The following is a 27,462-nucleotide window of genomic DNA, read 5'->3' as shown; positions in this document are numbered from 1 at the left end:
AGGCCTCGGGAGACAAGGCAGGCACAGCTGAGCACACCCATGTGTGAATGTCGCAGGCCAGGCGCTTAGACCTTCGGCTGCCTTGCCCTTCTCCCAACCCAGACTCTCCTAAGGCTAGCCCAGCCCCTACCCGGGTCAGACAGACCTGTTCCCTCCCTGAACAGGTAGCCCAAGGCTGAGAGCTGTGCCAGGAGCCAGGGCAGTGGCCTGATGGTGGCTCAGGGCACGGTGACCTGGACACTGTCTCAGCTACTAACCCCATATTCCCACTCCACGGGCTGGGATCCCAAAGACGGGGAGAAGCTCACATGGGGCCCTTTTCCCAACTGTGAGAACTTATCCACAAGGAGACAGCCAAGGTGTTCCTGCAAGGTGCTTGTTTAGCACTAAGGATTCAAAACTCAGAATGCCGGTGGGGTGTCTGCACGGGCTGCTGTCACATTTTGAAAAATGCCTGAGGAGGGGGCACATGCCTCAGTGGGGGAGGGGCCCTCAGTATTTACGTTGGGCAGGGTAAGGGGGACAGGAAAGTCACTGGAATCAGAAACCAAGGAAGTAATGGACCCGAACGGCACCTGCAGCCCTGCAGCACCGTCGGTCGCAGAGGTGAAGAGAAGGAGGCAGCAGCGTGCCAGACCCAAGCACCCAGTTTCACTGAACTTTTATTGAGTTTATTTGTGGGATGCATGACAGGAAGTCTTTCCACTGTTAGTAAGAGTAAAAGGTCATTTTCACAGTCACTTTGGCACACACTAATGTTGTCTCATAAAAAAACCAGAAAAGCAACGACAATGGAACCTATATAATACGTCATTGAATACATACAAAACACTAATAAAATATCCCTGATAAACCAAAGTGCATATAGACAGAGAGCACGACGCTCAGGACCGTATTGCACCTTCCCAGAGTCACTCATGTCACTCGCATTGCCTAAGTCAAAGTTGGAAGTTAACAGTCATGAGAATTAGTATGTGTTACACCGAGTATTTACATAACAGTAACTAGTGCCAGGGGAGGGCTGGGCGCCGTCCAGCGGGGATGCTATGAACAGGGGACGGGGCTGGGGCGAGTGGGGGGGTGACCGGCGGGAGTGCTACACTGGTCACGCCCAGGGCCAGGCCAGTCGCCCTCTGGTGTAAGGCAGCGCCGGCAGCAGAGTGCTCGGGGCTCCAACAACAGTCAGCGCCGAAGGGCCGCTCGGGCCATGGAGCGGGTCTCCTTTCCACAGAGGTGAGCCCGTGCCTGGAGCCCTGTACAGACTGGACTGGGAAGCCTTACCCTTGACCAAAGGTGGATGAGCGGGCCGCCTCCCTCTAGATTGCACTGCCTGCCTCCTGCCTGGGTTGCTAGCAGCCAATTCTGTTACCTTTCAACTTTAAGGCATCTTCTACATTGTTTTATCTAAGCAAAAAAGCGATAAAAATTGAGGTAATTCTGTAGTTGTTCACACGGGTAGGTGGCCGCATCCACGTGAGACAGCCTTTCACTCTCACTCTCTCGCGCCCGTGCACGGGGTCGTGTGTGCACGATGAGAAAGGCCATTGGAGCGAATGGACAGAGGATGGAAGTGGTGGTGTGTCCTGATGTCCCACTGCGGGGACACGACCCCTGCCTCCTCTGCTTGGCCTGAACCCCCAAGGGGACAGGGTACGGGGGCCAAGGGTTGTGTGAGCTGGACACAAAGGCCACAGGAAGCAGGCCACAGTCACACGAGTCAGGAGGACACACAGCACAGGGTCAGCAGCAGCAGCAACAGCAGAGGTGGCCAGGGAGCCGCCGACACACTGCCAGAAACGGGCCGGGCGCCCAGGACGGCGGCGCAAAACTGCACACCCGCGAGACCCCTCTGGCCTCGCCTCGCTGGTAGGCGGTGTTTGAAAGGGGATGGGCGGGCTCCGCCTCGATTTCCGACCCGCAGCTCCAGCCTGGAGGGATGTGGCCCCGCAAGGCGGTCACCAAGTGGTCACATTCAAACTTTGGCCTCTGGCCCCTCCAGCACCGCGACAGATCTTTGCCCCTTTAAAAGCCATCGCCGCGAGGTCCTGGCACCCCCACAAGAGGCCGGTGCCCTGGGCCGTGCCGCTGCGAGACTGGCCCTCCCGGCCAGGCGGCTCCAAAGGGGACAGCCGAGCACAGAGGCCCGGAGAAAACAGATTCAACCAAGAGAGCGCTCAGGAAGAGTCAGGGCAGTTTTCCATAGAAAGAGAGGAGGGGAGCCCACGGCAAGCTCCACAAGGCGCAGGGCATGCACTGGAGGGCAGAGACAGAGTTATAAACGAGCCGGTTACTTGACGAGGTTTTCTGGACTGGTGAGTTGGGGTCCGGTCGGGACAGCCATTGAACTACGTAGCTCTTCTTGGAAGGATCTGAGATGTTTCCTAGAGGGAAAAAAAGGAGTCTTGGCTGCTGGGGCACCAGGTCTGGGCACCCAACCCACCCACCCCGGGCAGAAGGGCTCCCTGGATTCTGGTATCCCAGGGAGGGGGTGACAGGAGGGCCCCAACTCCCCAGTGTGGCCTGCAAGGCCTCCCTCGGGACAGATGGGCCCCAAGCACCCTGTCCAGGCCCAGTGCTGCCTCTCCCACACCAAGCATCCGGGTCTCAGCTACGCAGAGTAGCTGTAGCTACTATCCCCACACGCAGGCCCTACCAGCGCCTCCTTATCTCTGTACTGTCCTCCAAGTCCCCACCGTGCCCTGCTCCGGGCTGAGCAGTGCCCTGACTGCTGGCTCTGGAAGTGCTGGGAACAAGTGAGTCCTGGCTCTACCCCCTCCTCAGCTGGGGGAGGCACACCCGACCTCCCGAGCTCCCTGCTCCACAGAAGGGACTCATGACTGGATCTACGTCTTCAACTGTTGTGGGGACCGAAAGAGGTGACGTGTGTCCAGCACTTGGCCAGACACCTACACGCAGCCAGCGTTCTGGTTGCTCTCCTTGCAGGGCGGTAGGCACCCCGTACTCATACAGGCACCCCCTACTCGCGTGGGGGGGCTGAGCCCCGATGTGCAGTGACTGTGAATCCAGTTTCTGTCTCCCAGACCAAAAGGGAGTGCCAGGAAGGCAGGGATGGGCTGAGTCCACGCCATCCTTCACTAGGGCCTGGCCTGGAGATGAGCATGGCAAATGCCAGTTCCTTCCATTTCCTGCCAGAGAAAGGTCCCAGCCCAGGCCTGGGCAGGCTTAGCTTCTCCTTCAAGTTCACAGATGCTGAGTTTGACCGGTTGTGGGAAGAGCCACATTTGCCTGGACCAGCCCCCCTCCCCTGGGCTTGCTGCATGCAGAAGGCTTACGGGGACAGGGGCCAAGCCTGCAGATCCTGGCCGTCTCGGGCCGCTCCTCCCGGCAGACCCCGAAGCTGTCGTCCGTGGTTCGGCAGAGCACCGGCCGTTCCTGGGTGCCGTTGCCACAGGTTACCGAACACTGCCGGCAGAGGGTTACCAGTCAGGGCCCACCTCCCACACTAGGCTGGGTCTGAAAGGGCTCCCCAAGTGGGTGACCCCACAATACGTGGGAGGTGGGGAGGCACAAAGGGTAGAGGGTGAGCTAGAGGCCTGCCCTGCCTTACCCTAGCCCCAGGCAGCTGCCTCAGTCTCCTGGGCTCTAGAGTGAGTTAGAGAGAACAAATATGCGGGGCCAGATAGGGCCTGGCACTTCTGGCTTCTCAACGAGCACCTCCCTCCTCTGGCTAGAGGAGGCCCAAGGCCCAGAAGAACTGCTATGCACTGGGGGCCACTGGGAAAGCTCTGCCTGGGTCCAGGAGGCTTCGGCAGAGGACCCTCCCTCCCTCTGGACACAAGGTTCTACACCACCAGCACCCTCACTGTGCCCTCCAGTCTCGGGCCCCCTTGGCCTCACCACATCGGGAGGGACCAGAAGGAGCAGCCATGCCCAGACTTGTGGCTCTGCTCACAACTCAGCCCAGCCCTGCCAAAGGATGATTCTCAAGTCCTCGCCTTGTGTGTGACAAAGGGTTGACTCAGCAGACCGCGTTGCTCAAACCTGACCAGTCCCAAGAAAGGCCTATTTTCAGGACTGGCCCTTGGGCGACTCCTGGGAACCAAGTTCATGGAATGGTCTGTCTGGTAAGGGCGTTTTTGCCTGCCTGAGGCCTTGGATCAGGCCGCACCGATTTGTTCGGTTGGTTTACACCAACAAGATGATTTATGGTGAGCATGCGCTTTCCCTCTGGGGTCTGGGGCTTCAGTAACTGACGTCAGTCACGCAGACACCCTATGCCTATGTGACTGATCCCAAGTGAAAATCCTGGGCACCTAGATGTTTGTGCCTGGTTTCCTCCAGACTTCACCGAAACACTTTTTCCCTTTGCTGATTCTACGCTGTGTGCTTCCATTGTAATAAAGCATAACCATGACTACAGCAACTTCTGAGCAAATCTTTGAACCCAAGGCTGGTCCTGGCGACCCCTGACCCACCAGGTCCGGGGGCTGGATGTCAGTGCTCACATCAGCTCAGCCCTGCCCCCAGAACGGCTCCTGCAGCCCGAGACTATCCTTTCCAGCCCAAGTCTAAGCCGTCCCTTGCCTGTGTTTCCTCCTGCAAGTGTGACCGGCCTTCTAGCCACACCTCTGGCCCCCAGAGACAAAAGCCCAGGCTTCCCTTCGTTTCCTGGAGCCCAGGCTGTCCCCAGTCTCCTGGGTGTCCAGTCCCCTGCAGCGCATGGGAGCCTCTACCCTGTAAAGATACACATTCCACTGAGTTTCCCATAGCCATGTGGAACCACGGATGCCCTGAGACCTACGGGACATGGCCCAGGGCAAGAACTGCATCCGAGCCCAGGTGGAACGCCCTGGCCACTTCAGTCCCACTCAAGCTTGGTTTGGGGGCTGAGGACACAGGGCCGGGGCACTGCTTACCTGGGACCAGGGTCCGGCCCGCCACCGACCGGGGCAGAGCTCACGGTTGCAGGCCCGGCGGCCCTCGGGTCGGGCGTCATTGCAGTGCTTGGTGTGCACGGAGCGGGTGGTGTTGTTGTGCAGTGGCTGAACGCAGCGCACGGAGCGAACCTGCATGCCCGTCCGCCCACAGCTCTGACTGCATGCCTCCCACTCGCCCGTGACCCACCTGTCAGGGCAGAGCAGCACACGGTCAGCCCCTGGAGAATCAGCCTGGCTGAGGCCCTGGTGGACAGAGGCAAGGCAGCCTGCTCCTCCAGGCACAGCTCTACCTACTGTCAGGAAGGCGCCCTGGAAGCTAGCTGGGCCCCTGCCTGAGGTCCTGCAGACGATGAACCCCAAGCATGCCCACGGCTGGGAGATCCTGGTTGGGGTGTGGCCATGGAGAGCCGGCCTCTGTCGCTTCTTTGGCTCCTGGCTCTGCCCTCTGACCTCAGCTTCCGCTGACATCACCAACACTGCCGGGCAGCAGCGTGGACACCCTCAGCACCTGTCCCCGAACGGCCCCCACCTGCCTTTTACCCACCATCTTCCCCACTCAGGGTCCTGCAAAAGGAACCTGGGCCCAGAAATGCAGCCCTGTCAAACCCCGGAGCCGGAGGGTCATGGCTGTGGCCATTCCAAGGCCGCAGCCTCTGGAATGAGCTGCTTGGGAAACATCTACCACAGGACCAGAAGCAAGCCCTGCACCCTCGGAGCCTCAGTTTCCCCATGTGAGCATTACCACTTGTTGTCATTTGTAAGATGCACATTATTGTTTCCGTCTAGCAGGTCTGAAGCAGGCGGGCACCGCACAGCCTGCAACATCTTAGACTCCATAGAACGTGGTGAGTGAGAAAGAATCTGTCAAACGTCTCAGGGCACGTGAGGCCCAGAGCATCCAGGGAACCAGATCCTGCACCACCCTCCACAGGAGCCCCAGGGCTCTCCCTCCCCTCCTCTAGTGGGGCTGGGGGCCGGGGAGCCCTGGCACTCACACGGGCTGGGAGCACTCCTGCGCGTTGCAAGCCCGGCGGATGGCTTTGGGCTTCGAGAGGGAGTCGCAGAAGCCTCGGTGCACCATCTTGTGGTCCAGCCTCCGGCGGCAGCCATACTTGGTGAACTGGGACCCTGAAGACGAGAGCTCGAGGGGGCTCAGTGGCGTGGAGGGGCGGCTCCTCAGGCCACTTAGCCCCGTTCTCCCCACCCTGCTAATGGGGTGGGGGGGTCGGCCAGGGACACATCTAACCTGGTGTTTACCCACCACCCCAGGCCAAGTGACGGTGACAGGCCAGGGAGAGTAGCCCCCTTCTCTCCTGCCCCTTGGCTGGCTTCCTGGGGCAGGAGGGAAGGTTCTATTTCCTCTCCCATTGTTTAGTCATTTACTCCACCTTGAATTAATGTGCTCTGAGGACCTGGCTAAACATGGAATACAGCCTGCAAGGCTCCTCCAGCCAGTCTAGTGTAGCAGTTCTCAACTGGTGGAGATTTTGCCCCTGGGGACATCTGGCAATGTCTGGGACACTTAGTTGTCACAACTGGGGGAGGAGATGCCACCGACATCTAACAGGTAGAGGCTGGGGATGTTGCTCAGCATCCTACAATGCACGGGACTACCCCCCACAACGGAAAATTATAGACCCCAAAATGTCAACAGTGCCAAGTCTCAAAACCTCAGCCTAGTGGGTTAGACATGAGAGAATATGACTGGGCAGCCTGATCTAGCCTGGGCATCCCAGGAAACAGAGGATGGAGGTGTGCTGATTTAGTGGGAAAGCGGTGGAGGGGGCTCCCCGGGGAGGAGATGGCCTATGCAAAGGCCCTGAGGCAGGAGCATAGCGTGTCCAGGAAAAGCACTTAAGGCCAGTGTGGACAGGGCTGAGTGAGCAAGAGTTGGGGGTGCCAACGGCAGTGGGAGAAGTCAGCAAGTTGCTTGGACCTTGGAGGCCATGAGGAGAATTTTGTTTTTTATCCCAAAAGCAGAAGGAGCTTCTGAAAACTGTGATAACAGAAAGGCGTATGGTCTGATCTGCCCCTTTAATAGGTCACTCTGAGGGCAAGAGTGGACACACGGGGCCAGTTGGGTAGCGAGGATGGTGCCAGGACTGGGAAGATGGTAACAGCAGATGAGTCCAAGAGATATGCAGGAGGGAGACCCAACAGGATGTGCTGATAAAATCCAGGGGGCCGGGAGGCTCAGTGGAAGGCTGGGGTGCCATCCGCCCAGGCAGGAGCACTGGAAGAGGAGCCTTCCATCTGCCTGGGCCCGGCAGTGGGTGCCCCGCCCACTGGGCAAACTCCCTCTGTTGTCTAGGTGTGGGACCCTTCATGGCACCTGAAGGAGGTCTGTCCTGGCCACCTGCTCCTGCAGGCTGGGCTCTCTTCTCCTGCCTTTTATCTCCGCCAGCCCCCTAGGAGCAGTGATTACACTGGGCAGATCAGAACGTCCTGTCTGTCTGTTATGTCCCACCCAACTGTGGACTCTTTGACGTCCAAGGCAGGTGGGACCTCTCTGCACCCAGCCCTGCCCCAGCGAGGAAAGGCCTTTCTGCATTCAGAAAGGAGGGATCTTACGAGGGGCCTCTTCATTGGTCTCCAGCATGGCCTGAGCCTTTCCTGCGACCTGCCTCGTGATGTCACAGTAAGCCATCCAAGCCACCCTCACAGCCACCTCCCGCCAGGCCAGACCTCCCTCTCACATGATGCAGGTGGGTGCTGGTGTCATCCAAGCCCCACACATGACCCCTGGCTGCCCTGAGCACCTGCTCTTCCTGCCCACCCTCTGCCACCTCCCTAGTGGGGCTAGGCCCTTGTCACCCAGGCAAAGGTCACTGGCTTGGGTCTAGTGTTCTCATACCTGGCACATCCCTCATGCCAGGCAGTCAGCAGGGACCATGGGCTTAGGAAGCTCCTCATCCAGGAGACCCCTCCCGCTCGGCCCCGACCTCCTCTGGGGCCCCAACTCTGAGAAGGCCCCTCACCTCCACCGCAGGGCTTGGAGCAGGGAGACCACTTCTTCAGGGCCCACTCGTAGCCCACGGAATTGTCCTCCAGGACATTGTTGTCATCCACATTGAGCGAGTCCTCATGGATCATGTATTTGTAGGTCAGCGAGATGCGGGCGTCCCCCTGCGGGATGACCTGCCCCGGAGACGGACGTGAATGTGTCTGCCCCCCACCACCCTCCCTCGGCGACCAGGTTAGGAAGGTCAGCCCGAGGAACATGCGCGGCCAAGTCTCGTTATTCACGGTAGTCAGGTTCTAGAAAGTCCCGGCAAACACCGAATCTGCCAGTACTGAACTGCTGCTCGCAGGGGAACACGGCGTCAGGGCCTGCGAACCTCTGGTCGTGACAGTTTCATCAACAGTCAATGCATAAGCTTATTCTATGTGCGTTTCTGTTTAAAGACACCTTAATTAGTACATGCCATTGATTCATTAACACTGAACTCATGGCCAGCACCCGGTTACTTGTGCCTGGATGCAGCTCATCTAACACATGCCTTCTCTCCTTAGGGCAAACCTGCAGCTTCCTGCTCAGAGGAACACCAGACCCATGCTTGGGGCCATTTTAAACAATGAAATCATCCCCCGAGAGCACGAATTGGGAGATTGGGATTGACATATATACACTAATATGTATAAAATAGATAACTAATAAGAACCTGCTGTATAAAAAATAAATTTTAAAAATTCAAAAAAAAATAAACAAAAATAATAAATTAATTAATTAAAAAAAATGCGAACAACATGGCAGTAAATAGAGTGTGTGAAAAAGACGCTTGTTTACAGTAGGAGCTGAAACAAGAAGCAGAGCCTCGCCTGGTTCCGCCTCCTCACATTTTCCCCTGCTCCACTGCGAGTACAGGCAGACCTCGCTTTATGGAGCTTTGTTTTACTGCGCTTCGCATATATTACGTTTTTTTACAAATTAAACTTTTGTGGCAGCCCCACATCCAGCAAGTCTATTGGCGCCATTTGTCAACAGGATTTGCTCACTTTGTGTCTTTGGGTCACATTTTGGTAATTCCCACAATATTTCAAACTTTTTCATTATTATTACTTTTATCATGGTGATCTCTGATCAGTGATCTTTGATGTTATTATCGTAACTGATTTTTTGTTTTGTATTTTTAATCAAGGTATGTACATTGTTTTTTTTAGACCTAAGGCTATCACACACACTGGGAAACCAAAACGTTCATGTGACTTGCGTTATTGCCATATTCGCTTTACTGCGGTGGTCTGGAACTGATCCTGCAGTATCTCCTGAGGTACGCCTGTATTGATTTTGGGATTAGAAATACTTTCGGTAGGTGAATTTACCAATACAGAAATGGCAGCTACTGCAGCCTGACTGTATATGCACTGACAAAGGCAGGGCACCAAAGGCGTTTCTGGGGATGAAAAGTACATGCAGCTGAGGTGAGCAGAGCAGAGCACAGCGCACATGAAACACCCCATCCCCACAGCTGCGCACCCTGGTGTGGGGCGCTGGGTCCGGGTGCCTGAACCCAACCAAGGTGTGCTCACCTTAACGGAGGGGCAAAAGTCACCTGAGCCCTACCTGTAGTGTTTTAACTTTTTTTACTGATAAAATATATGATGTATGCAATTAAAATTAATTTTTAAAAAGTGGATTAGGAAATCAAGCCCCCTCTGTACTCCCATCACCAGGAGCAGCCTGTGGTCCTGGACTCAGGAGACCTGGGGTCCAGTCCTGCTCAGGGACAAAGTCTAGTGTGACCTGGGTCTAGCAGTCCAATTTCCTGAGCCCCATTGGTCACCCCCAGAGAGTTGCTGGGTTTGGATACAGTGGCAGACATGAATAAGCGTGACGAAAGGTGGTCATGAATGTCACCCAGAGGGGGAAACCTAATCGCTTGCAGGGGATTTTGTCTTTAGTCACCCAGGGGTTGATACAGGGCCCAGAGCCCAACTGGTGGCTCCATGTCTGTTCCTTGCTCTGACACAGAGATAGAGACCCTTGGTCCAAGAGTCAGGCCAGAGAGGCCGTTCAGAGCATGGTCCGAAGGATGCAGGGCGGCTCAGGGTTCCCAGGCACCCCTCCATCCCTTCCCTAGCAGCTACTTGCCCCCTGCCTGGGCAGCCAGGAGGCGGTGGGCCTGGCCCCTGCCTCGACTTACCAGGACAGTGATGGTCCCGTGGAGGGGGCCCATGGTCTGCAGCGTCTCCCGGCCATCCTCATCCCGGTACTCCCACTCCACACCCATGGCAATGAAGGATTTGGAGTTGGGATCCACATCATTCTCTTCATTTAAAATGAACTTGCCTGTCTCCAGGTTCTTGATGGCTGAGAATGGCAGAAGACAGCCAATGTCACCCAGGGGCAGAACTGCGGGAAGGCTGGCAGGGTGTGCTGGTTTGAACAGGTTGGGGGAGTTACAGGGAGCAGAGCCCCTCGTCTCCCAGCTGTCTTCTGCCAGGGGCCCGTCACTCCCACTGACAGCCCAAATCACCTCGGGAACCTGACTTGCCCTTTGTCTCTCAGCCAAAACTAGGTTTCCCTCTAACCCTGCCCTTCTGCCAGGCCCAGGGCCCTTTCCTGATCTGTCCCTCAGGCCCTGAAAGAGATGCTACATGGCAAGGGACTCGGCGGGCATCAAGGCCACCTCCTTGCTGTCTACTCGGAACACTCAGTGGGCTCTCAGAACCACTGCCCTCCCTGCCCCAGCCCCCCGGGTGAGGGGCATCTGCTGGACACCAGGGCACAGGGCTGGGTGGGTGCTTCCTTCCCTGGGGTGAGCATACATCCCATATGTGTCCCCACCCCGTTGGTAACTGTGGCTCGGCCTGGGTCCCCACCAGTTCCCTACAACCCAAAGAGGCCTGACCTGGCCCGGGGACCACTCTGGCCACTAGGCATCCACAAAGAATGTCTAGGAGCCGAGACTCCACTGGTCAGGAAGCCCCACGCTTCCCACAGTGGAAGGTGTCTGCAGGGGGGCTGCTGGAAGATTTTAGGTGGTGTCACAGACTGGGCACGAAAATCATGGGATCAAAGAGTGAGGAAATCATTCCGTTCGCAAGTCTCCTAGAATCCCCTGAGCGCCTCAGCGGGCGCCAGGAGGTCCTCAGCTTGTCACTAACCCTCCCTCCTCTTGTGCAGGGAGAGCCCTTGGCAGGAAACAGTGTTTAGGTAGAAGTGTCTTTTTTTTCAGGGATCAACTTTTATATTTGCCTTCTACTTAAGGCAAGTGCCACTGGCTTTGCATTTTGGGATAGCAACATAAAGTCTCCTCTTAAAATAAGGAAGAAAGAAAAATTCATATTAAAAAGAGTGGTGTCTGTCTCGCGTCAGCGGCGGGGGCCAGGTGGAGGCAAATCATGGAGCCCCTGACCCAGTCTGGCCTCCAGGGCACAGGGAGGAAGGTCGGGACCCAAACTGGGGTAAGGGACTTGTATGGGGTCCCCTCAGTGACCCCGGCATCACCTCCTACTTCGGCCTTACAACTCGGTGGGGGGCATGGGTGGGTGAAGCCCCTTTGGGGAGCCCCAGGCAGCCTGGAGGAGCACAGCCCCACAGGGGCTGCCATGTGAGAAGGGGGCACTCAGAGTTGTTAGAATATCCAAATTTTCAACAGATGCCAGGAATCCCTATTCCAAAAGAATCACTTGAATTTAAAATGAAACTAAATGAAAAAACGCAAATACATCATGGGAGCCCATCCACCAGCTGGCCTTAGCAGCCGCTGCTTAAGGACCTTGCCTGCCTTCCAGTGGACAGGGGGCTTCCCCCTTGGCCTCGAGATGGAGTTAGGGTGGGGAGGTGTGGCATGTCTTAAACACATGTCCCTCCACAGCTGCTGCCAGGGAAGCCCTCTGATCCCAACCCCTGGCCTCTCCATTGGGGAATGACTCCAGGAGACGTCCACCAGGTGGGCCAGGCCAGGGACAGGGGAGACGGGGCTGCAGCCACGCCTCTCAGCTGGGCCCCTGATCCCCGGAAGAGTCAGGCTGCAGATCCACTGCACCGTCTGGGCTCCGACACTCACCCAGGTGATGGCTGGTGGTGTCTGCCTCCTGGATAAGCAGGTGTCTGGCTCCTGCCGGGATCTCAAACATCTTGATGTAACCTTTGTTGGGATGTGGGGAGACAAAGCCAAATGAGAAGGGAGAGGCCGAAGAATGCAGACAATGCCAGGAGGGCCTTGCCCTCGAAGGTGGTTCCAGAGCCCCCAGTGTTTTATGGGCCCTGACTGCCCACCCAGAGAGGGGTCCACGGGAAAGCTAGCACATCCCAGCCAGCCACAGCCCTTTGCTCATCTTCAAATCCAGGCGCTCCTTCAACCTCCTCCATTGAAAACTTAGTGGGCGTCCTCATGAGTGTCCCTGGAGTCACACCTGGGCACGGAGCTAAGATGCCACATCCAGGAGGGAGGACTTCAGCAAACTGCTTGCCCTCCCTGGACCTCAGTGGCTTAATCCGCAAACTGAAGACAGCCTGCTCACGTGGGGTGATGCAGAAGGTCAGCTAGCTCCTGGCACCCTGGCACCAGCTCTGAGTGGAGTCTGGCAGGTTTGTCCCATGGCCTTCTTCCAAAAGAGGTGAACCAAAGTGGCTTTTCGCCATTTCGGACAGAGGCAGAGCAGTCAGCTGCTGCAAGCCCACCCAGAGCACCGAAGCCAGACGGAGGTACCACTGTGGAAGGAGGCTCACCAAGCGGTCTGTTTTCCCAGAACCCACCTTGGCCAGGGACCCCAAGTTCCCCAGCCCCATCCTGTGGCCCTGTGGGGACAGGCTTACATGTCCCTAGGCCACAGGCTGCACTGACCAGCCCATCAAAGTCCTGCTGACAGGTGGCTGGGGGCAGCGAGCAAGGGAGGCCAGCTGGCGACCGGAAAGCCCTGGAGGGCTGGGGAGGGTGCCCTCAAATAAAGACTTCTAAGACCCACCCTGGGCACCTATACCCTGGCATTATCCCTGCCCCCGCCCACCCTGGGGCCTGGCACAGCTGCCCCTGCCCTTCCACCTCACCCTCCCAGACTTACAGCCCCTCTCCCGCAAACAGCGGAGAACGCAGTCAGAGCCACCCGGCCAGGTGCTATAGACATTCAGGCCTGGGTGCCCTGGGCAGGGGGAGGGAGGGGCGCACTCACCGAGCTTCTTGGGCGAGCGTGTGAATGTGCCCTTGACCACCTTGCAGTGGGAGTTGTCCCCTCCACACACACCACACTTGTCCTCCTGCTTGCTGGAGCCGATCACCCCGTCACAGCCCACCTTCTGCAGAGGGGTGGGGAGGTGCAGTGTACACTCGAGACCCCCTCTCCCCACCTGTTCCCTCCACAGCCCAGGTCTGGGCATCCCTTCTTAGCAGTTCCTGATGCAGGGGAAGGAGAGGGGGCTTTGGAGCAAGACAGACCCTGTGTGCCCACCCAAGGACCAGTCTTTCCCCCCTCACTCATCCACTCGTCTGGACAGTGTGACCTGCGGAGGGCTCTGTACAGCCTAAACAGGGCCTGGTCCTGAGGCTGTCCTGCCACAGCACGCTGGCATCCTAATGGACACATCAGACATCGCCTCTGCCCCTTCTCCCGGCCGTCCACGCAGCGCAGCCCCAGAGGCGGTCCCTCCAGGGCTCGCACCCAAAGCTTAGGCCAAGATGTCCCTCCCTCACACTGCCCCCAGGAACAGTGTCCTCTTCAGTCTGCCTCGGGGTGTCTGGGCAGGAGGTGACAAGAGTTGGTAGGAACACTTGTGCCTTCATTCTCTCAACCAGTCCTCTCAACACTGTCCACTCTAGTATCGAAAATTGTTCCACACAGAGCAGGGACGCTCCTTGCCCAGGGCCACCTGGTAGAGGCAGTAACGAATTCCGGTTCTGTTACTCTCTATAGCCCTGCCGATAGCACACCATTCCCAGGGCCCCAGAGCTCTGCGGGGAGCAGACCCTGGGTCTGAACACACTGCCTGAGGCCACTTTCATATCCATGACCACACTCAGCAGGGAAGACAACCTCTCCTCCTAGCTGGTCTGCTCCCTCTCTGTCCTAGAGTACACCATAGCAACACAGGTTTCCCTCTTTGCCCTGTCTGCCAGAAAGCCCAGAGCCAATTCACCCCTCAGGATCCTCCTATCACCGCCTCTTGTGAGACTGCTTCCTTTCCCTTTGCTCTTTGATTTATTTATTTTTTTTGATATCTCTTCTTCATATTTTATTTTTGCTTTTTTAAAATACACACTTAAAAAAAATCTTTTTATTGGAGTACAGTTGCTTCACAAAATTGTGTTACTTTTGCTCTTTGATTTCTGACTTTTGTCTTACAAAGACCTTTGAGGGCAGGGTCTCTAGACTATGAAGGGGTTACAGAGCCACTTCCTGGCAGCGCAGTCTCAGAGAAACTTCGAGTTTGTTTCCACATTTGTGACATGGAGTCAGAGCAGCAAGGCCTGCCAGGGCTGTTGCCCAGATGACAGGATATGTCCTTGTAAACAGTCACACGTTGCCTGAAGGATGAAGCTGACGCTGAGGAGGAGGGAAGAGAAAGAGGGGAGGAGGGAGAGGAAGGGAGGGAGGGGAGAGGAAGGGAGGGTGGGGAGAACCTCCTGTCCCGCCAGGGCGGTTGTGATATTGTGATTTATGATATATATATATATATATTTGGTCTTCATCCAGTTTCTGGCTAGACCTCCTAAAACCCTTGGAATTTCCTGTGGTGAGAGCCATAATGCTGTCTTTATGGGGGGTGGGGTTGAGTAGCTGGTCAGTGACCCATTATTTAGTCAGTCATGCCTGTAATGAAGTCTCCATTTCAACCCAAAAGGGTGGAGTTTGGAGAGCTTCTGGGTTGGTGAACACATGGAGATTTGGGGACAGCAGCACGCTCTGGAAGGGCCTGGAAGCTCCATTCCTTCCTACATACCTTGCCCTAAGCATCTTCCATCTGCCTGATCCTGAGCTATATCCCTTTATAATAAACTGGTAATCTAGTAACTGTTTTTTGAGTTCTAAGAGTCACTCTAGCAAATTAATTGAACCCAAGGAGGGGGTTGTTGGAACCTCCAATCTACAGCCTGTTAATCAGAAGCACAGGTGACAACCTGGACTTGTGATTGGCATCTGAAGGCAGGGGGCCATCTTATAGGACTGAGGCCCTAACTTGTGGGATCTGATGCTATCTCTGGGTTGGTAGTGTCAGAACTGAGTTGAATTGTCGGACACTGCCAACTAAAAATTGGCACTTGCCTTCTGCTTCTACAAGGATTAGGTCACTAGCCACTGCAGTCGCTGACCTTCAACACACCTGAAAGGAGTTCAGGGTGGAGATCAGGAATGAGGCACCCTTGTGCTCTGGGAAAAACTGGCAGAACAGGCCTTCAGAGAGTTAGATATTTTCAGGAGAAGATTTTATGAACCCATAAATTCTTGCATCTTCTATCTAAGAAAGCACCAAAATCATTAATGGTGACATCTGCTCCTGGTGACTATCAGCAACCTCCCTGTGACCAGCAGCAAGCCTCTGCCACAATGTGTGCTTGACTGCACGTACCCCCTTTCACTAAAATCGTGCATAATACTGACCTCCGCTTACCTCTTTGGAGCAGTTCCTCAGAGCTATAGTCCTCATTTTGCCCCAAATAAAACTTAACTAACATCTCTCACATTATGCAATGTTTTTCAGCCCACAACATCCAGCTGGTGTCAGAGAATTGCTTGTTGGACATGTGGGGGAAAATACTCCAAACTGGAATTAGAATCAGAATCTTTATGGCCTCATTTAATTCCTGATTCCCTGCTCTGTGTGTGTGTGTGTGTGTGTGTGTGTGTGTGTGTGTGTGTGTGTCTTTATTCTCCTGACATGTCTTTTGCTGTCATTTCTCTTTGAAACTTCCTGAGTCATTGTGTTTTGATATTCTCTCATTGACAGCGTCCACTTGGATATTAGATTCTTTTAAAAGAAGAGTTTCACATTCACATGTATTGTGAGGACTCCTACATTTCATCTTATTACTCCCATTTCCTTTGTGTGTTTTCAACCTTTCTGTCTCCTTTGTTTTCTAACTTTTGCAATGTGACCATATATAAATGTAAACATTTTCTAATTATGCAAAACTCTATCATTCTACTGTTATCTGTTCAAAATCACCATTAATTAATGAAATACCCTATTCTTCTCCAGTTGTCAATGTCAGGAGTGAAGCTCTAGACACGCCCACTAACCAAGAGGGTGAATTAGTGTTCCTACTTCCCTGTTATATTTGTACCATATGCACAGCTGCCATCTAAAGCTACTTCCACTACTAAATGTTTCCCATGCTACGGCCTCTCTTAATCACAGTTTTTAATATTTTCTGTGTGTTATGATGTTTTGACATCTTAAAAATCTTGCTAGTCAAGAAGAGACCGCCCCTCCCAGGGCTAGCTAGTCAGTTCTTAGGGACAGCAATGGAAGCACACCTTTCATACACAAACCAACTGATTCCTCCCTTTATCAAACTCTCACACACTAAGCCAATATGTCTCTGCCCTAAATCATCCCAGGGTCAGATACCAGGAATCTAGAGACCACTCCTGCCAGAATTATTCAAACTGGCCAATCCCAAGCTGTTTACTCTGCCTGCCTTGCCATGGAAACCCCAATAAAAGCTTTGGCCCAGACTTTCTCCTGCTCCCTCTGCCTCCCAACTGAATCTGGTGCTTCTCCATGTGGCCCTGCACAGCATGCCATGCCCTTCCCTCAGGAAATGTAAGTAATAAGTTCTTCTTTCAATGGCACTGACTTCTCTGTGTCATCATTTGGTCACCTCCATCAATTAAAACCCCTCAGGTACAGGGGAGACACTGCTGTCTTTAAGTATTTGGCTGAGTGTTTGGAGTATGAGCAGACTGTATGGCCTGCCCTCCCGGCTGGCTGCAGTCCTACTGAAATCACGTGCCTGGAGAGAATCCCTGAGCTTGCCTCCAGCTACTCCACACCCCACCTCCCTGCTCTTCCAGCCTCATCCGTCTCCGCCAGGGGGCCTGCGGCATTCTGCCAGGCTCTCTGCCAGGGACATCCTGAGGATGCTCGTTTCTCAGGAAGGTAAGATGAGAATCAGCCTCTTTGACACCTACAATCAGTCTCATCTACACAGAGGCTTCCAGGTGTTTCTAGGGGACGGGACAGTTCTGCACTCATGTTACTACTTTATGCCAAGTGTGCCCCACAGTTGTCTCTTGTAACAGCCTAAGATTGAAGCCAAAGACAATAAAGTAACAGAAAACAGAGCAGGGCATTTCTACAAAGAGCCAAACCAACGAGAGCCATGGTGGGCCACCCTGATCGAGAGTAAGCTGTCCAGTGCCCAGAGGAGTGCAAGGACATGGCAGTGAGTGCTTCACAAGGGGTCCCCCAGGGACCATGTGCATCAGGATCACCTGGTAAAACTGGTAAAACTCATGCTCTGGGCCACAGCCTCAACCTATGTAAGCAGAATCTCTGAGGTGGAGCCCCAAGCTCCTCAAGTGGCTCCTCAGACTCAAGTCTGAGAACCCTTGTCATGGAGAGGGGCAGCAGGGAGTAGCGGGTGGGAACCAACATTTGCTGAGAGCCTGCCCTGATCTAGATGCTGTTTGCAACACTTTGCAAGCTCAGCCTCAGTGAATCTTCCCAAAGCCCCAGAAAGCTGAGGCCCTGAGCTGCGGCTGCCCCTGCTCCCGTGGCACCGCACTGGCCTCGTGGCACTCACCCTGCAGTCCCCACGCACGCAGAGGCTGAAGGCGTCCTTGTAAGAACAGCGCGTCCCATCATGCACCATGCGCTTCATGGACACCACCTCCCCAGTCTCCTTGGACTCGCAGTAGAGGTGGCATCTCTCTTTGGCTGGAAGGGAAGCAGAGGGGTGTTGGTGAGGAGGGCCAGCTGCACCGCTCACTTTGCTTGCAGTTTCCTTCCCAAGTGTGCTAAAGGGAAGCACCCTGCAAAGAGAAACTCTCACCCAGGAGGGTCTTCTTACGATTCACCCGCCCCCCTACATGCCTGACCTGGGCCAGGAGAGAAAGCGAAAGGGGGCAGATAACTGCAACTCCCTTCGTGACCCTGTAGTGTGGGACTTAGGAAGAGCTTTTCTCAACTGAGGCAGGCTGTTGTTGGTGCAGCCAGATCTCAGATTCCCGAGGCCCTGCCCAGAGACCCCCCCCATATCGAGGGGAAGGGAAAATGGCTGTTTACCAGGTCTCTACCTGGAGACCCTTTTCAGTCAACCTCTGAAACCCCAAATAAGATGCCCCCTGATTCAGTCTTGGGTCCCTGGCACCTTCCCTTCTCAGCATTTACCTCCGAGGTCACTATGACACCACGTCATTATTTGATTTTTCGCCAGACCAAAGCCTCCCTCTGAGAGGGGGATCTGTCTGCTCTGGCACCGCCTCCTTGAATGCACACGTGGGGCTTGCAACAGGTGCTCAGCCGGTGTGACACACATGGGGTGATGGAGACAGCAGAGCAGGCCCCAGTCCCCACTCCCCTCCTCTGTCCAATGCCTGGAAGGAACGGAAACTGTGTTTCTCCATCATTTAGTGGGAGGGGGACCCAAATGAAATACAAACACTCTCATGCTTGAAACTACCAGACTTTTCAGTTCTAGGAGCCAACAAATGCCTTTTGATGCTTAAACCAGTTCAAGTCACTTGGAACTGAGAGCTCCCACTGAAAGAAGAGGGATCAGAAGTAACCTGATCCCTTGGCAGGCTCCACCCCTGCCCTCCACCTCATGGCTGAGCCAGGGTAAAGGCGCAACGCTAGCCTTGTCCACTGGGTGGCGAGCACAGGAGCCTGGGGCCAGCTGGGCCCCGCCCTCTCCGCTGCATCCTTGGCCAGGTGCAGTTGTCTGGCTCTTCTGGGATTGCAGTCCTGCCGTGAGCCCCAAGCCGGCAGCCACCCTGCCCAGGGTGGGCTCTGCTGGCATGCCCATGCAGAATCAGTGGCCCAGTGTGCCCTGGCCTGTACACTGAATGCCCACTCCCCTTAGGGCTCACCATCCCGGTGCTCGTGGGGCAGCCAGTGGTGCTGGGCATCACCATGCTCGAAGTATAGGTCCCACTGCCGGCACTGCTCCTCACGGAAGTCAGCCAGGGCGTCAGGGCAGTCCTGGGAGTTGCAGAGCTGGAAATCGTAGGCAAGGCCTGAGCAGGTGCGGCCCCCATTGGCTGGGCTGGAGGAGAAAGCAGAAAGGTCTTGCAGCTCAGTGCCAGGGAGAGGCCAGCACACGGGGTTCCACTTGTGGGATCTGGGGGGAATCCCTGATCCTTGGGGGTCAGGGGGCAGCTCTGTTGAGTGAAGGGACGCAGCCTTGCCCTGTCCCAGCCGCAGGACCTGGGCTATCCCCCAGCCTCCAGGGCCTTGCAGCATCACTATAGAAGGCGCTGGTAATCCTCTCTCGGGGGCCTCATGGGAAGGGAGCATCTACTCAGCCCCTGTGCACCCCCCACCCCCATCCCAACTCTTGTAGCTGTGGCGGTGAATCAACAGTGAGCTGTAAGAGGGTGTTTAGGTTCTGCTGTGCCCCCGGCCATAAGCCCCAGGGCGGTGGAGCTGGGTGAGCCTCCCCTACATCCGGGCCTGGGCCTGGGCCTCACATACGCTGGGAACTCAGAGCAATTCTGAAGTAGTGAAATCTTGCTACAAGTGTTCTTAACAAGTGTCAGGTACACAGTGGACACTCCATCTCCAGCTTTCCTCCATCTCAAGAAAACTTGGGCTGTGTTTCTGTAATTTCCTTACTTTGTTGAGAACATCAGCAGTCCACAAGGCACTAACCCCACAGGAAAGGCGCCAGCTGGTGGCCAACAGGTGCCCATGGCAGGTGGGGTGATGGGGCATGGCAGGCCAGCACCCTGGGAGGAGCTGGGGGGCTTCAGTGCTGCCATCTGCTAGGCATGGCAGAGCCAAGCAGAACCCGAGGTCCGCCCGAGACTTGGGCAAAAGTCATGTTCTGCTGTGATGATGGATGTATAGCATATAGCACTGTAGAGTGAATGATGGAAGGGGCTGGCTTCCATGAGGCTCCTTGCACAGTGCCATGTTCTCAGGGGAAGTCGGTGGAAATAACAATCTGAGAAATTTGTGGAGAAAGAACCAAGAGGCCTCAGTGTTTGATGGGGACCATGAAAGAAAGGGTGACTTTGAGATTTACACCAGGGCCACTGATGGGACCACAGACCAATGACAACACCAACCAGGGCGTCACCAGGAGGGGGTGCAGGCCTGGGTGTAGGTGTGGGGAGCCCAGGGGCATCGTGCAGCAGGAAAAAGCAGGAAGGGGTCGGGCTGTCGCTGGAGCTCCCGGCCAGCCCAGACGGGAGCCATACAGATTCAAATGGAAATCCATGATAATTCCAAAAGAGAATGTGAGTTGGAGAATTCAAGGGAGGCCAGGGAGGAAGAGAAATTGAAGACCTTGAGCTCATGCTGTAGATTGTTTGCAGTTCTGCAATCAAAAGAGTGGCGAGGCGAAGAACACAGAGGGAACTCAATCCAGTGAGCGGGGGCCCAGCTGGGAACCTCAGGAGTCTTCACACTGGCCACAGTGTCCCAGGAAAAGCTACTGAGCCAGGGAGCAGCAACTAAAGATGGGGCAGCATAAGGCCCAGCTGTCATCTCCAGGAGGACACACGAAAGGGGAGGCCCACGGGGCGCACTGGCGTTGCTGACAAAGAGGCTGTGTGGGGCCTGTGGGCTCTGAAATGCTCTGGGCGCTGCAGCTGTGCATATTCCCCGCGGATGCAAGTGAGTCTGGCATAAATGAACCGTGCTCAGAGCTCTGTGTGGCGCATCTGTGTTGTCTGATGGTCACTGCTGTGCACGGAATGCTGGCACTGGCCAGGGGTTAGCTACTCTCCAGGCCCAACAGTGTTTGTGAAGAGATGGAATGGCAGGCAGTTCTGGCAGTTTTGCTCACGTCACTGCTGCCCCTGTCCCTTGCTGCCACCAAGAAGGCTGAACCAGCCAGAGGGGTAAGAAAATCCCTAGAGTGCGCAGGTGGGGAGGGACAGAACATAGAGCACCCAGAACCTGCATGATCTCCCCCGGGGCCAGACCTGGGGGTGAGTCCCCTGGACCCCAAGAGCCCAGCATCAGGCACCACGAGGAGTCAGGGCCTGGTGGGGGGAGAGAGGGGTTGTCAGGCCAGTTCTGCTCTTCTGACTGTGCACCCTGGACCAGAACCTGGAAGTCCTCACCCAGCACCCTGTAGCCTCTGAGCTTCTAACTTCTTGTCTTGTCAGTCTCATCTTGAGACAACTGTAATAGCCCCAGGGGAGCTCTGAGGATAGCACAGGGGATGGGGCCTGCCTGGGAAGCAGGATGGGGAGCATGGGTGGAGGTGGGAGTCCAGCGGGCCTTCGGGCAGCATCTCCAGGCTGTTTCTCCCCTGGGCAGCTGGGAATGGTGGCATGTCACTGACACTGCCTCTTGCCTGATTGCAAACAGCTGCTCTCCTGCTCAGGCTCCTGGCATCCTGGAACCCGAGAGAGCCCTCCTCTTTATCCCCATTGCCCCATCTCTGTTCCACCTCCTATTCTTGATGCCCTCAACCAAGAAGAGCAGAGGAGGCCGGTATCTAGAGTAGGATGCAGGCCAAGTGGGAGGAATGGCCCTAGGCCACCAGGTCAGAAGACCATGTTTCCAAGTCTCCAGAGCTGGCTCTGGCCCCAGCAGGCTATGTGGCATGAGCCCTCCCCTCTCTAAGTCTCAGTCCCTCCCAGGAAGATGAGAAGGGGCCAGAGCTGCCTGCCCTCACACCCTCTCCAGAACTGACATCCGCAGGGGCCTCGCAGGATAGGGTTGGCTAGCAAGGGCCCTTGGGGACCGCAGCTGCCACCGAGGAAGGCTGGGAAACATCAGGGCCAACTCACTGTGGGTTGTCGCACTGACGGGTCCTGAACTTCACACCTGTGCCGCAGGTACGCGAGCAGGAGCCGAAGGGACTCCAGGCACCCCAGTTGCCATCTCGCTTGAGGATGTCAGGTGTCAGCCAGATGCAGTGTCCTTTAAAGCAGTGCTGAAAGACAGAAGGTCACATGCCCCCCACCCTTCAGCCTGCAGTGCCCGTGATGACTGCCTGGCCCTCGAGGCACAGGGAGAACAGGTCCTACTCACCCCTAGAAGGTGTTGGCCCACCCAGCTTCCCCCGACCACCACGCTGGTCTCCCACCATCCTCAGTGCCTTGTTCAGCCTACTCTGTCCCCGCAGCCAGAGCCCACCCCACACCACGTCCCCCGGCCTGGCGTACCCACACAGCGCCATTCATAAAGATGTAAGCGGCACATCAACCAGTGACTCTAGAGACATGTAAGGTCTACTGTTTAAGTAAAAATAAGCAATTTAAAAGAAATATGGAAACGAAGGATAGGTGATATGTTGACATGGTAAAAATTCATGAATATAGTAAGTAGAACACTGGTGTACAAGAAACTCAGGTCTACAACTTGAATCTATCACTCTGCTGCCCTTCCTAGTCCAGAGAGGAAGCTTATACAATTTAGGGCCCATTTGAAGAAGGTTGCAAAATTAAAAATACTAAATTAGGTATAAAATGGAATATTGATTTAGAATTAGAAAATATAAAACAAAAAATTTAAAAACTGATAAATACCGCAAACCACCAAAAACAGAGAACAATGATTTTTTTCAAATTGATTGATGGACACAACATTTCCTGCAGTTCTAACTGTATACTCTTTCATGCCCTCTTCATATGACAATAATTTTGTAGGATTGTATTCCATAGGGAGAATAGAAAGATAATGCAGTCATTCCTCAGCAAGCTTTTTCTGTAAGGGCCAGACAGTAACTGTTTTAGTCTTTGCAGGCTACATGCTCTCTATTTCAACTATTCAACTCTGCCATTAGAGCATGAAAGTGGCTACAGACAACATATAAATGAATGGAATGTCTGCATTCCAATAAAACTTTATTTACAAAGGCAGCAAATGGAAACTCCTAGAATGGAGCTGTAAGAAACTTGGTGAACTCTCTCCTCAGTAAAACAGCTATTTAACTGGTGAAAATTATTTTCTAAACAAACCATTTAAATCATCTGGACAACAATGACTGACTGTATAGCATAGGGAACTATATTCAATATCTTGTAATAACCTATAATGGAAAAGAATCTGAAAAAGAATATATATAACTGAATCACTTTGCTGTATACCTGAAACTAACACAATACTGTAAATCAACTATACTTCAATTAAAAAAAAATAAAGTATCTGGAAATTGTCCTAAGGTCAATACAACAAATGGAGAAAATTTACTAAATCTTGGTAAGAATAGCGAAAGTCTATGCATTTGAGCCACAACCCTCTCCCATTCCTTCCCCATCTCAGTGTGATGGAGGCTTTACTGCCTAAAAGACAGAGGTCTTTGTCTCCTCAGCTCCCAGTCTAGGGCTATCGTTTCACCCTGGGAAAGGCAGGCCACTGGCATCTCCCATACCTCCCAACTCTGTGTTGCAGAAAATCTGTTCCAGTCAGGGAACTCCCTTTGCCAGTCCTCACTCCCAGACTGGAGGCTCTACCCCAGGTATGGCAAACCAAGAATACAGTACCCCAGTAGCCTCTTCTCTGGCTTGCTTGTAGGGCAGAGGTTCCATGCTGAAAGGGAAAAGCCAAGAAGACTAGAAGCTACTATCTCTATCCAGTGACCTATTCGTAGACCAGGAGTGTCACTCTGGAAGTGGACCACCCTGCTCCTAGCTCCAGCGCAGTGGTGCAGTAGTCTTCCCAGAGGGAGAGGCAGAACTGAGAGCTCCATAGCTCACCCTAAGAGGACTAACTGTATTTGGAACAGAGCATGAGGAAGTTCATGCCTAAGGGCATTGTCAAAAACAATAGAAATCTTGGTAGTGAGCAACTAAGAGGAGGCCGGTAGCTCCACAATGCTAGTAAGCGACAAGTAAAATGGTAAACCAACTAGAAGTGTAACCAGGGAAAAGACAGCTAAGAGCCCTCCTGGAGTCTGAGCAAGCCTCAAATATTGGTAACACCCTGCCTCTGTGAAGGGTCCAGAATCTAATTGGGTCAGGCTGTAGACAAGTTGTACCCCAGGGCAACTGTACCAAAAACAATACACCATCAGCTAGCAGCTAGTGAAAGCTAATTGGGTGTGATACCAATAGAGGCAGAACAGCCAGAAGTTTAGCTGGAAGATCAAAGAAAGAGACAAAGAGAACCTGGCTAACCCCACTGTTCTGGGGGTGGAGGTGGGAAGCTGTGTGGCCCGGGTGACTATGCATATGCCCAAGGCTGTGATCTCTGAGGGGCAATATCAGCAGCTGCATGCTGTGGGGCAAATAAAATTTATTGAAACAGTGCATCCAAGTCACTAAAGAAATAAACAGGTAAACAAGCAAACAACAGCACAACAAGGTCTAGGGGAATCAATATCCAGTTTCGTCAACATATCATCTAAAATGTCCAGTTTCAATAAAAATTTCTGAGACGTGAAAAGAAACAAGAAAGTGAAATCTATACACAGGAAAGTAAGCAGGCAACAGAAGCTGCCTTTGAGGAGGCCCAAATGTTAGAATTAGCAGACAAAAATTTCAAAATAGCTATTATAAATACGTTCAAAGAACAAAAGGAAACCATGTCTAAAGAACAATGCCTCACCAAATGGCATCAGGAAAGAGATAGAAATGAAAAAAACACAAACAAAAAGAAAAAGAAATTCTGTAGTTTAAAAGTACAAAAGCAAATGAAAAATTCACTAGAGGGCTTAGTAGTAGATTTGAGTTGACAGAAGACTCCATGAACTTGAATATAGATCAATAGAAATTATGCAATCTGAAGAGAAGACGGGGAAAAAAATAAAGAAAAATTAACAGAGCCTCTGAGAAACATGGAAGACCATAAGTTCACTGAAGTGTGTACAGTAAAAGTGCCAGAAGGAGAGGACACAGAGAAAGGAGTAGAAAATATTCAAAGAAATAATGGCTGAAAACTTCCAAAACTTGATTAAAAACATTAACATACACATCCAAGAAATTTAACCAAGTAAGGTAAATGCAAAGAAATCCACACCCAGACACAATATAGTCAAATATAGAAAGACAAAGGTAAAATGTCAAAAGAAGCAAAAGAAAAATGACTCACTGGAAGCCCAATAAGATTAACAGTTTGGGATTAGCAGATGCTAACTGGTATATATAGAATGGATAAACAACAAGGTCCTACTGTATAGCACAGGGAGCTATATTCAATATCCTGTGATAAACCATAATGGAAAAGAGTACGAAAAAGAATATATATATATATATATATATATATATATATATATATATATTTGTATAACTGAGTCACTTTGCAGTACAGCAGTAACACAACATTGTAATTCAACTAAGAAATTAAAAGTATTTTGAGTTAAAAAAAGAAAACAATTCTATTTACAATAGCATCAAAAAAAAAAAAAAGAAAGAAAGTAAAAGAAAAAAACCTTAGGAATAAATTGAAGAAAAAAATGCAAAACTAGTACACTGAAAACTACAAAACATTGTCGAAAGAAACCAAAGATCTAAGTAAATGGAAAGACATCCCATGTTCACGGATCAGAGTTTAATATGGCAGCACAGTCATACCTCAGAGATACTGCTGGTTCGGTTCCAGACCACCACAATTAAGCAAATATCAAAATAAGGAGGGTCACATGAATTTTTTTGGTTTCCCATTGTATGTAAAAGTTATGTTTACACTATACTGTAGTCTATTAAGTGTGCCATTATGTCTTAAAAAAAACAATGTAATATCTTAATTTAAAATATTTTATCGCTAAAAAATGCTAACCATCAACTGATAATGCAGGGCTGCCACAAACTTTCAATTTGTAAAAAAAAAAAAAAAAAAAAAAGTCATGTCTGCAAAGCACAGTAAAGCAAAGTCCAATAAAACGAGGGATGCCTGTACTCCCCATATTGATCTGTAGATTCAATGCAACACTTATGCTGGAATTCTGCAGAAACTGAGAAACAGCTCCTAAAATTCATATCAAATGTCAAAGGATCAGAAATAGCCAAAACAATCTTTAAAAACAACAAAGTGGAAGGACTCAGACTTCCCTATTTCAAAGCTTACCACAAAACTACAATAATCAAGACAGTGTGGCCCTGCCATAAGGACAGACAAAATTATTCATGGAACAGAATGCAGAGTCCCTAAGAGAATCTTTACATATGATCAACTGATTTTTAACAAAGGTACCAAGTGATTCAATGGAAAAAGAATAGCCTCTTCAACAAATGGTGCTGAGACAACTGGATATTCACATGCAAAAGAATAACGCTGGACTCCTTCCTCACATCTTACACAAATATTAACTGAAAATGGATCATAGATCCAAATGTAAGAGCAGGAATACATCTTCTTGACCTAATGGCAATGGTTTCTTAGTTACAACACCAAAACACGAGTGACAAAAGAAAGAATATCTAAATTGGACTTCACCAAAGTTAAAAGCTTTTGTACATCAAATGATACGATCACGAAAGTGAAAAGACAACCCACATAATGGGAGAAAATATTTGCAAACCATATATCTGAGCAGTCTGATAAGGGATTTGTACCCAGAATGTATAAAGAATGATTATAACTTGATAATAAAAAGATACCTCAATTAAAAAATAAGCAAAGGTTAATGAATAGACATTTATCCAAAAAAGATATATACAAGTTGCCATTAAGCCCATGAAAAGGTGCTCAAAACCACAATGAGATAACACTTCACATCCACTGGGATGGTTATAATAAAAACACAGGTAATAAGTTTTGGTGAGGATGCGGAGAAATTGTTAGTAGGAATGTAAAAAGGTACAGCTGCTTTGGGAACGAGTTTGGCAGTTTCTCAAAATGTTAAAAATAGAGTTACTATAAGAGCCAACAATTCCAGTCCTAGACACATATTCAAGAAAAATGATACATCCATGCACTAACTTGTACACGAATGTTCATAGCGGCATTTCTCATAATAGCTGAAGAGAGGTAGCAGCTCAAATGTCCATCAACTAATAAATGGATAAATAAAAAACAGTATATGTATACAATGGATTATTATAGAGCAACGAAAAGGAATAAAGTACTGACACATAATACAACCTGGATGAACCTTGAAAACATTACGCTAACTGAATGAAGCCAGTCACAGAAGGATGCACATTGTACAATTCCATTTGTATGAAATGTTCGGAAGAGGCAAATCTAAGGAGACAGAAAGCAGATTAGTGATTGCCGAGGATTAAGGGGGAGGGGGGATGAATCGGAGTGACTACTAATGGTTACGGGGCTTCTCTTTGGAGTGACAGAAATGTTCTAAAATTTGATTGTTGTGATGGTTGTACAACTCTGTGAATATACTGAAAACCATTGAATTGTACATTTTAAATGGGTGAATTTAAATGTGAGTCACATCTTAATGAAACTGTTAGGGGAAAATAAAACAGGTGGCAGGTGGAGTTGGTATGTGTGCTCTAGCCTGCTCTAGAAGGTTGAGCAAAATATTTTTTAATTTTCAGTAATTTAGAGACGTTATTGGTGATGTTATGTGAACATGTAGATGATCAAATTTGCTAT

General features: G+C 52.0%; 1 protein-coding gene across 2 annotated transcripts in view; it reads right to left on the bottom strand.

Annotated features, from left to right (window-relative positions):
- Positions 1 to 27,462, bottom strand: part of ADAMTS2 (ADAM metallopeptidase with thrombospondin type 1 motif 2) — a 228,170-nt gene that overhangs the window by 6,500 nt on the left and 194,208 nt on the right. For both annotated transcript variants that reach the window (XM_068536537.1, XM_068536538.1), the window contains 11 exons: positions 21,753 to 21,898; positions 18,876 to 19,051; positions 17,588 to 17,721; positions 13,017 to 13,140; positions 11,912 to 11,992; positions 10,043 to 10,209; positions 7,877 to 8,036; positions 5,894 to 6,026; positions 4,878 to 5,085; positions 3,294 to 3,423; positions 2,292 to 2,381 (listed from right to left, as the gene is read on the bottom strand). In XM_068536537.1, the coding sequence (XP_068392638.1) occupies positions 2,292 to 2,381; positions 3,294 to 3,423; positions 4,878 to 5,085; positions 5,894 to 6,026; positions 7,877 to 8,036; positions 10,043 to 10,209; positions 11,912 to 11,992; positions 13,017 to 13,140; positions 17,588 to 17,721; positions 18,876 to 19,051; positions 21,753 to 21,898 (1,549 nt within the window). The remainder of the gene's footprint in view (positions 1 to 2,291; positions 2,382 to 3,293; positions 3,424 to 4,877; positions 5,086 to 5,893; positions 6,027 to 7,876; positions 8,037 to 10,042; positions 10,210 to 11,911; positions 11,993 to 13,016; positions 13,141 to 17,587; positions 17,722 to 18,875; positions 19,052 to 21,752; positions 21,899 to 27,462) is intronic.

The sequence above is a fragment of the Eschrichtius robustus genome, chromosome 2 (assembly GCF_028021215.1).
Source record: "Eschrichtius robustus isolate mEscRob2 chromosome 2, mEscRob2.pri, whole genome shotgun sequence".
In the NCBI taxonomy this organism is placed as follows: domain Eukaryota; kingdom Metazoa; phylum Chordata; class Mammalia; order Artiodactyla; family Eschrichtiidae; genus Eschrichtius; species Eschrichtius robustus.
Note: the sequence above shows the minus strand (reverse complement) of the source record. Positions and strands in the feature narration are given on the sequence as shown.